Genomic DNA, 10,053 nt, shown 5'->3' on the forward strand with positions numbered 1-10,053 from the left:
TATCTTAATATTATGTAATGAATGGAATAGTTTTGGCTTATTGGACCCCAGACCAGACATCGAGAACTGTGTCTTAATTGATGGACTAATAAATGCTATCACATTTCTGTTTTTGCTGAGATGCTATAGCTAAACTTTTAAATTATGAGGGTAGCTACGGTGATCATTCTGACCCAAATAGATAGAAACTTTGTCCCTTACTCTTAGGCCCGCCACCGTCCTTAAACACATGCTTTTTTTATTCTTAGTTGTTTACTGCTCCTTTAGCTGCCATGTAAGGAGTCCTTCCTTTTGGCTTGGTCTCTAAATCTGCTGTGGTGATGTGTGTGTGTGTGTGTGTGTGTGTGTGTGTGTGTGTGTGTGTGTGTTGGGGAAAAAAAAAAGTGAACGATTACCTAGTCCTAGATATTCTCTGCTTGAATATGAGTGTGACCAGTGAATTTTGTTTTCGCATTCAATAAATACTTATAGAAGCCTTTTGATTAGACAGCTGATGTGTCATAGCACACTTGCCACCTGTGCCCCGCTGCTTCTCTAGAAGTGTTCCATCATGACTAGACCAGTGGTGTCTCTTGCTGTATTGCGTTGTGTCATTCTTTAGTCATAAAAATAAGATTGACTGAACGTACATACTATGTATTTTATTTGAGGTATGGGAATGGATGGTCCAGGTTTTGGAGGAATGAATAGAATTGGAGGAGGTATGTATAAGCATTTGTTTTTTGTATGTACCCGTCACCATTTTTAGTAAATTAGAAGCTGTGTTGAGAATTCCAAGGAAAAAAAAGAAGTCATGGTTTATTGCTGGCTCACACCTAAAGGCTGCTAGCAGAAATTGAGCCTGGTACATACTTAAGGGATATGGAAATTGATGTGTTAAGAAGCCCCTGGACAAGGTAGGGTGGATGAAGAGCTTACTGATGAGACTTAAGATTTACAAAATGTACCTTTCAGCTATATAACTGTGACAGTCAAATCTCAAAATTAATCTTTATTCCATAGGAATTGGGTTTGGTGGTCTGGAAGCAATGAATAGCATGGGAGGATTTGGAGGAGTTGGCCGAATGGGAGGTAGGTAAATGTAGGAATGGGTACCGTAGATGTCTTCGGAGGGCATATGGGCATAGGGAATAGGGACAGGCAGGATGGGACTGGGGATATTATATGGCATGTGAGGTAAGTTGGAAAATCGTGGACTTTTTTGTATTTGTGACTTGCTGTCTTTTCAGTTTAGTTTCAAAATTTTCCTAAATGGATTACCATGTACTGATGCACTTGAAAAAGGGTTAATTTGTTGCATAATCTTTTCAGAGCTATACCGCGGTGCGATGACTAGTAGCATGGAGAGAGATTTTGGACGTGGTGATATTGGAATAAATCGAGGCTTTGGAGATTCCTTTGGTAGACTTGGTAGGGCTGGCTGCATATTTCTCCTTTCTTTTTGCAGATCATATTTTTCGAAGTCTGTTTCCCTTTTTTTGTGAACAATTGGAAATTTATAATGTTTCACATAATTTATTACTTGATGAAAAACATTTTGGGAATTTTAATGTACTTGCTTGCTTCTTCAGTATATTACGTATTTGAACCCTATTTCTAGAAGACATATTTTTTGTTTACTGTACATCTGAGAGCATAGTACCTTGGGAATTTTAAAATATGATTATTCAAATTAATTAGTATATTATCTTTCCATCCTTGTTTAGGCAGTGCAATGATTGCAGGAAGAATAGGAGCTTCTAACATGGGTCCAGTAGGATCTGGAATAAGTAGGTTTAAATTTTACTGGAATTTATTCAGTAATATTTGAGTGCTTGCAAAAGACTTTGCAAGAGTAGTTATTGTAGTATAGTAATACTTTGTTCTTATGTGTTAATATGTCTTGTCATAATTTAGAGAAATTTAGATACTTACTGAGCTTTTCTGTTTTATCACTGTTTGAAATTTCTAAACTAACTTTGAATTTTACTTCTTTGACATTTCTAAACTAACACCAGAGTATGTGTTAACTGTCGGCTAATCCATGAAGCTCCATTCCGACTAAGGGATCTGGAGATTTCTATGATCACATGTCAGGAGCAACTTTTGCTTTAGCACCAACTTTGTTTCCTTACGTGTTGTCAACAACTGCTGTTGGTGACGATCTTATTTCATCTGTGAACATCTTGTGTCTTTTGGTAGATGCATGTGAATCGCCCCAGTTATAACACCTCTAGAGACCTCCTGAGGTTGAGGGCTAAGGTTGAAACAGATGCTTATTTCCTCTCCTCTTAAACTTTTCCTGTAACAGAATCAAGAGTAGTTGCAACACCAAGGAATGCCCCGTGTCTTCCATCTGTTTCCATTACCACATTTGATTGAGACCTTATATTAAGTCTTAAGACATGGCTCAGTTTTTGATCTCTGTTGCTTACTGATCCATGTCTCCATGAGCTCTCCATACTTTACTGACTTCCTTTAATTGATTGAACTCTCACAAATAGGAAATTCAGCCCACTTGAACTTTTCTAAAATCCTGTCAGCTAAAGATATTTACTTCCATTGTACCTTGCTTCTCATTCCCTTTCATCATTTTTTTAGCCTTGGTCATTTTCCCATCAGTCTTACCTACTTTCCTTTTTCACCTCAGCATTTATACTTCTGTTTCCCTAACTTTATATTTGTTATTCATGAAAGTCAATTTGAAGGTAATGTTAATTTTTAGAATTTTTATGTATGGGGATATTCACCATGAGAAAAAAGAATAAGTTTTGAGAATGAATAGGATTGGAATTAATTAAAGGGGACTCAGTTTATAAGAATGAATTGGGTATGAGCTGTGAGTTAAATTCTGAAGCTCTAGCCAAAGGCATGTGATTCCATTTTTTGTTATCTCCTTAAGTTCTTTGTAATATTGAGATTAGAAGTTAGGTTTTTCTGCAGTTATTGAAAATTGAATTGATATGAAAGAGAAAGTGCATGTAAAACAGAAGATACTGAGGTGAAAATATTATGTGGGAGAGTTTGATGAGACCAACAGTTAATGTGTTGGAGTTGTAATAATTTGAATTCACTTCATGTATCTTTGTTCTAGCATTTATCAAACATGGTGTTATTAAAGAAAAATGATAACTACTGTAACATTAATGGATCAAATAATTGGTAGAGAATTTATATAACTTATGTGATATATTTTATGATCAGAATATAATTTTATAGAAGTATATATGTATGATTTATGTAGTGGCTAGAATGAGAAGATTCAGTTAGTCATTGACATTTAACTGAATGTATATCAAACTAAATTCTGTTTCTTGGAAGGTTGTTCTATTGTGTATATGAAAATGATTTTATGTTTATATATGATCTAATTATATAAATGAATTAATTTTTCTCTCCCTTTCTTTCTCAAAAATGATTCCCTCCTCTTTTACCTCTACTTTCTCCTTTTTCTTCCATCTTTAAAACAACACCCAAATTCCCAAATCCCCCCCCTTCCTTTCTTGAAATCCAGGTGGTGGCATGGGTGGCATGAACAGTGTGACTGGAGGAATGGGGATGGGACTGGACCGGATGAGCTCCAGCTTTGATAGAATGGGACCAGGTATAGGAGCTATACTGGAAAGGAGCATCGATATGGATCGAGGATTTCTATCTGGTCCAATGGGAAGCGGAATAAGAGACAGAATAGGCTCCAAAGGCAACCAGATATTTGTCAGAAATGTAAGCAACTAAATGTAAAGGATACTTAAATTTTTTTTTTCTTTGTATATCTGTTACTAATACCTTTTTTCATTCTAGCTGCCTTTTGACTTGACTTGGCAGAAACTAAAAGAGAAATTCAGTCAGTGTGGTAAGTATGCTAATGACTGCAGACATGTTAATATTGATTATGGAGGAAAATTTGATTATAAATTTTTAAACGCTGTGTTTAGACCTCACCTGTCCAGATGTTTGTTCCTGGATAGTACGACAGGTCCAATTACGCTTCAAATAAATTACCCTGCTGTCCTCTGACAGAGCAGTGCAAATTACTACTAAATTATAAGATTCAGAGTGGAGCCTGTCATTGTCTTCTGTGGATAAAGTAAGGGCTTGTTTTATTACCTGATCTTTAAAAGGTTAATACATCATCGTTTGCGTTTAAAAAGACTTTTTTCCTGTGGGAAATAATAATGAAGGGTATATTTATATCCTTGTTTGTAATGTAGTGCAGTGCATTGTCAACCTGACCCCAAAATGCTGTCATCCAAGTGGCGTGGAGTTATTAGATGAGACCCATTCTGCACACTCTGTTGCCTGTACGACACAGGAAACTTAGCTGATAGCATAGAGTCCACTGCATGGAATTCCTTAGACAGGTACATTCTGGTGGCCCTTCTAGCCCTTTTATAAACTATTCTTGGCTGTGCTGAAGCTGTCTGTACAACCTTACTGTGGTCATTAGGTCTGTAGAAGATTAGGTGGTTTTATTACTTTAAAAGAGGGTGTTTTTCTTGATGAGAGAATTAGCGTGAGTGGAACAACATAACAGATTTCCTGTCAGTACTTTTCTGCTGTTGCATGGTATCCCAGAGACTGTAAACACAATGGTAAGCTATAGAGGTGGCATATAGTGATGAAAAGGGACATTCAGTTTCTGAGAGTTGATGGAAAGTTAGGAGTATTTGGAATATATCTTTAATTCTTTGGGATCACAAGGGGAATAACTTCAGTATTCTCCCACAAAAGTAGCCTTTGGCTACTATCATAAAGTGGTAGTGATCACTTCTGACCAAAGTGATCACGTGGCTATCATCTGCTGTGTTCTCATAGTACTTTATACCCGACCCTCGTAATAATCTGCTCACATGTTTTCTTCCGTCCTAGATGGAGGCTCTTGAGGCAAGAACTGTCATCTTTATTCTAACATTTTTCATTGCCTTGGTACATATAGTAAGAGTTTATTAAGTGTTTATGAGTGAGTTAAGCACTCTGAGCAGATCTTACTCATTTATTCAGTTATTTACTCATTGAATAAATCTACAAATACTGTATTTGGCAGTCTGCTTGTCTAAGAATTAGAAATGTGAACAAAGAAAGATATTATCCCTCCTGCTCTCAAAGAACGTATAGCATGAATCTGTCTAGGAGGTTCTTTTTGACTCCTTTTTGTTGATCTTTTTTTTTTAATATTTCATTTATATTTTATTCAAAGAAGAGAAACTTAATACATTTTTTATTGTAAAAAAGTTGCTGAAAATGAGTTAACTACTAAACAGGTAGAGCTAAGAGAGAGCAGAATTGTAACAGTTTTGCAGCGTTGGTAACGCTGGTAGGAGTGAGAACATCTACCAGAATGAGGAAGCAGCATTTGGCCCTGAATCGCAGACTGCGGAGGAGTGAACGTATTAGGGCCTTAGTGAGATGTGTCAGATGAGCGGTGGCAGCAGGTGTAGATGACCTGTTACATTTCAGTAGGAAACAAAATCTCCAAATGTGATACATGACATTATTTTTAACAGTAGAACTGAGATAAAGGACAAAGTGGGGCAAACAAATGACATTAATGAAAATGTGACCAATACTGAGTTGGCTTTTATCACATGTCGGCATATTTCTTTTTGAGGTCAGACATGAGCAAGGCTTGCCGCAAACTTGAGGTCTTTTGGTGGGCTTATTGATGGAGTGGCATTGTTTTGATAGGACATCAGCAACTCAAAAATAATTTCTGAAAGGAAAAAAATAGTCTCCAAATCTACACTTAAAAAAATGTGTACAGCATTTTAGCTGATAAAATGGTTATTATTCTTTCCTTTGCTATTTTTGCTCTCTTATGTCCCTTTTTTTGATCAGTCTACAGTATGAGAGTAATGATTTTTATTCTATTGTAAAAGCTTTTGACTTTTAATTTATATTAAAGTAATACCATATTTAAACAATTCCCTACCATCTTCCTGTTTTTAACCTTGAACTGCTTTGATGGGAAAGAAAATAATTTATGTAATAAAGAATTAAGTGTTCAGGTATTGACAGCTATGGAAATTATCTGGTTTGTATGAACTGAACCATCCATTTTTCTGCCACGTCCCTTTATATATTTTCAAATCTTAGAAAGTTTTTTCTTTGTTAATATGGGAAGTTTCTTTTTAACCTGCTGGAAGTCAGTAATGACCTCTTTCACAGTAAAAGGCAGGTTTTTGTTGTTGTTTATTTTACTCCTTGAGCCCAAAGTGAGTAAGTGTATACTCCTGGTTGCTTCTTAATAAGAGTCTGGTGGTACTCCAGGCATCTTCCCTGGACAATATCTGCCCGTAAGTGGCTCACCGGCAAGCCCTCTGCTTATGAAAGGTCTATACAGATCTTCCTTGACTTAGGATGGGGCTGTGCTTAACCTACTGAACATCAGAGCCTCGCCTAGCCTACCTTAAACGTGCTCAGAACACTTAACATTAGCCTACAGTTGGGCAAAGTCCTCTAACACAAAGCTTATTTTATAATAAGGTGTCTTCTGCCCGGTATCATGAGTATCATATCACATATTACTGGCTTGGCAAAAGATCAGAATTCAAAATGCAAAGTACTGTGTATCGCTTTTGCATCATCAGGATGTCAAAAAAATTGTAAGTAGAGCCATTATAAGTTGGGACCATCCGTAGTGGTTAACTGTCCTTGATCGGGCAAATCCAAAGGCCCTAGAACGTGTATTTTAGGTTATACTGCCTTCCTCAGCTTTTATAATGGAGGGGAAAATGTGTTCAAATATCCCCAAATATGTAACAAGATGAGAAACAAGTGACTGTAGGAAAAACGGATCTTATTTTATCCTACCCTATGTAATCCCTCAGTGACCTGCATTTTTAAGAAGACTGAGTATAAATAAACTGATTCAGAATTGGACCCCACATTAGTTTAAGTTGTGCTGATGGGGTCAAATATATATATAGTCTTTCAAACTTGCTCCCATATTTACTGTCCACTCTCGCTGTACTTTGACCTTCTGGCTCAGTATGATGCAGGACCATAACATTTTAGAACTGCAGTGCAAGGAAAGCCCATTTAATTATTCTTCCTATTAACCAAATAAACAAATACAACTTTGTTTCACACATTTCCGTGCTTGTTAACCGGATGGAAAGTAGGGACTTGTGGTCGATTTTATTTACTAAAGCACATACTGCTCCAAGAGTGACTGGTGGACTTTAACTCTGGGATAATTTAATAGTAAAAAATAATGCAGTAACATTAAAAATAATATACAAAGAGCATTCATTGATAGAGTCACTTTCTTTTGTTGGTAAAGAAGCACTAAAGCTTTTTGTCCCTTATATCATAATTATGGCTTCTTGTAGAATATTTGATTTTGCTTTTTTCTCTTGTTTCTTTGTTACAGCTTCACTTTGGTAGTAGATTTTATTGGAACGTTTATTCGTGCTTTTAATTTGGTGTATTTTTAGTTATGCTTTTATATCAGCATTTCCCAAAACATACCCAAGATAATAGGCTGGATTAAATAAAGTGAAAAGTTTTGTTTCACTCTAGGATAAGTCAGTTTTATAACTAGTACATGTAACAGCAATATGTTTGATTATTCTGTGGTACTGATTTCTCATTGCATACTATTTTGTCCTATACCGTTGTTAAAATAGCAGTTCTGTTTTTGTTTTTCATGGAATCATACAAGATCAGTAGATATTTAAGTCATTTAAGAAAGTCCTCAAGAGCGTGTAAAAATAGCCAAGGAGATCTGATTTTAATTTTTTGAAACTAAATTTTTTTCTTCTAAATTATTTATCTTTAGAAAAGTAAATTATCTCAGTCGGTGTTTTTATGGGATTAAGAAGAAACTTAGAAAACATGCACCTCTTTCTGGTTCTATGCCTAGTGGGGATTTTTGGACAGTCTAACCATGAAACACAAGTATCTCTAGGCCATTTTCTATAGTGTGAGTGTCCAAACTGTAAGCATGTTGAAGCATCTTGGCTGAGAGACCTTGTCAGATTGAAATGCTGCGAGATCATTGTGAGTTCAGGAACTTGGGGGTCTGAGTGTTGATTCCTAAATTGAGAGAGACAAGAAAAAGAGAGAAACATGTCTCTCTCTTGAAAGATTGAGACATGAGATAATTACATATTTTCCTTTGAAGTTTTGAAGGTTTCTTGCTTGAGTATTATTGCTAATAAACCTATGATGGGATGCTTATGTTGAGAAAAGCCCTAAGTTTTTATAAAAGGTAAAAGTAGCATAAGGAAGAACCTCTAACTTTAAAAGCCCTTGAAAATTCTCTGCGGTCCCCTTTGGAATCATTGTACAGTGCTGCCATTTACCAAGGTATGCTTCCTTGACGAAACTTCCTTTTTTCAGGTTCCAGCGTTCGAGATATTAAGAGGACTCTGGAAATTGCTCTTCATCTATCTTTAAAGCTTTTTAAAGTTTCATTTTATGTTGTTTATTCGAAAATGTGATTTCTGTGTTTTTTATTTTGTTTTAACCAGTTGTAGGTTATATATTATTTGGATCTGCTTTAATCATGATAATATAATTTTTTCTGGGGATTAGTCTGTTCTAGAAACAGTTAAAGGCTGCCTAGCTTGGGTTACAAGATCATGGTTTTGGCTTACTATGACTTTTATTAACTTGGACCATTTAATTAGTATTGAGTGGGTGAGTAGTTGACCAGCAGTTGGTTTAAAAAAATACAGTAATGGTGGGATGGGAAATGGGTGAAAAAGAAGTAGAAAAGTAGTCCAGGATGTTGTAGATAAGAAAGCACTCAGATCAAGATTTAAACAGAAAACAAACTTTACTACTCATGCATTGAGATTAAAACTGATCCTGTCATGACACCTGGAAAAGGGCTTCTGTGATTTTTGATAAGCCCTTTGCTTTTATTGTCCCCCTCTTCCTTTTTAGTCCCTTTATAGGACTAAATATGTTTGGCTTTCTAAGTTTGTTGCCAGGCTAAAATTAGCCCATAGTGATTTGGCAATTATATAATATTCAAGGAAAGGAAATATGGTAAGTAGGTGCACAACTCACCCAAACCTGTGTGGATCAGGTGATAATTCATCCCAGTTTGCCTGGGGATAGTCTCCCTTTGCATCCGTTATTTGTGTGTGATTACTAACTCTCCATTTGACTCTCTGAAGTGTTCTAGTTTGGATGGTGGATTTTTATGGACATTTTACAATTTGATAAATGATACTGATTTACTCAAATACCAGTCTCTAGAGTCAGCAATGATATTAACTGTATATGGAACAATTGTCTGGTTTTCTTCCTCCTCTTTGAAGCTTCTCTGAGGTTCTTTGTGTTCTTATCATCACTGCTTTATTGATTTAAATCTGTGATATCTCTTCCATGCCTATTTCTGTAACCCATTTGGTGCCACTCTTACACTGGAGTTCAAATTGTGATGTTGAATAAATAAATGACTTTAGCACTGTGGTTGATAAGCAGAATTAATGGGGCCCTTTGTGGCCTGGCAAAAATTAAAATTCTGGGGAGTTGCTACTATTTGTAGTAGCAGGAGTAAAGGAATGAAAAGGATAAAAGGGAAAGAAGAGAGATTAGGGAGATTGAGCAGAAACTGACAATTTTTTCTAAAACTAGTTTTGTTTAAATTTATAAGTTTATTATTGGTCATGGTGCCTTGGTGGCATTTTGCGCTAGTTTGCCATATTGCAATAAAATTCACTTCAGAGACTAAGAATGTTTTTTTTTTAAAGACTTTATTCATTTGAGAGAGAGAGAGGGTGTGTGTGTGCACACAAGCTCGGGGAGGGGCAGAGGGAGAGGGAGAAGCAGGGAGCCTGAGCAGGGAGCCTGACATGGGGCTTGATCCCAGGACTCTGGGATCGTGACCTGAGCCAAAGGCAGACACTTAACGAACTGAGCCACCCAGGCACCCCCATGTATGTATTTATTACTTTGTATGAATTGCGTTATAGTCAGAATATAAAATGATGAGAATAATGTTTATATGATGTGTTATTTTTAAATCATTAATGTTTTTAGCCAGTTATGCATCATTTCATTGGCTATGAGGAATTTCAGACCTGTGCAGTGAAATGAAACCCAGTTAAACCGACTAGT

The 10,053-nt window shown here is 36.2% G+C and overlaps 1 protein-coding gene across 4 annotated transcripts in view; it reads left to right on the forward strand.

Moving 5' to 3' along the window:
• The window catches only part of MYEF2 (myelin expression factor 2), a 38,424-nt gene that overhangs the window by 20,167 nt on the left and 8,204 nt on the right, over positions 1–10,053 (forward strand). Inside the window, exons 11-16 of one of the 4 annotated variants that reach the window (XM_034661015.1) lie at positions 651–701; positions 1,003–1,071; positions 1,312–1,410; positions 1,707–1,769; positions 3,494–3,702; positions 3,781–3,832. In XM_034661015.1, the coding sequence (XP_034516906.1) occupies positions 651–701; positions 1,003–1,071; positions 1,312–1,410; positions 1,707–1,769; positions 3,494–3,702; positions 3,781–3,832 (543 nt within the window). The remainder of the gene's footprint in view (positions 1–650; positions 702–1,002; positions 1,072–1,311; positions 1,411–1,706; positions 1,770–3,493; positions 3,703–3,780; positions 3,833–10,053) is intronic. The other 3 variants (XM_034661017.1, XM_034661016.1, XM_034661018.1) reach the window with 3 other exon arrangements.

Source organism: Ailuropoda melanoleuca, chromosome 5 (assembly GCF_002007445.2).
Source record: "Ailuropoda melanoleuca isolate Jingjing chromosome 5, ASM200744v2, whole genome shotgun sequence".
Lineage (NCBI taxonomy): Eukaryota > Metazoa > Chordata > Mammalia > Carnivora > Ursidae > Ailuropoda > Ailuropoda melanoleuca.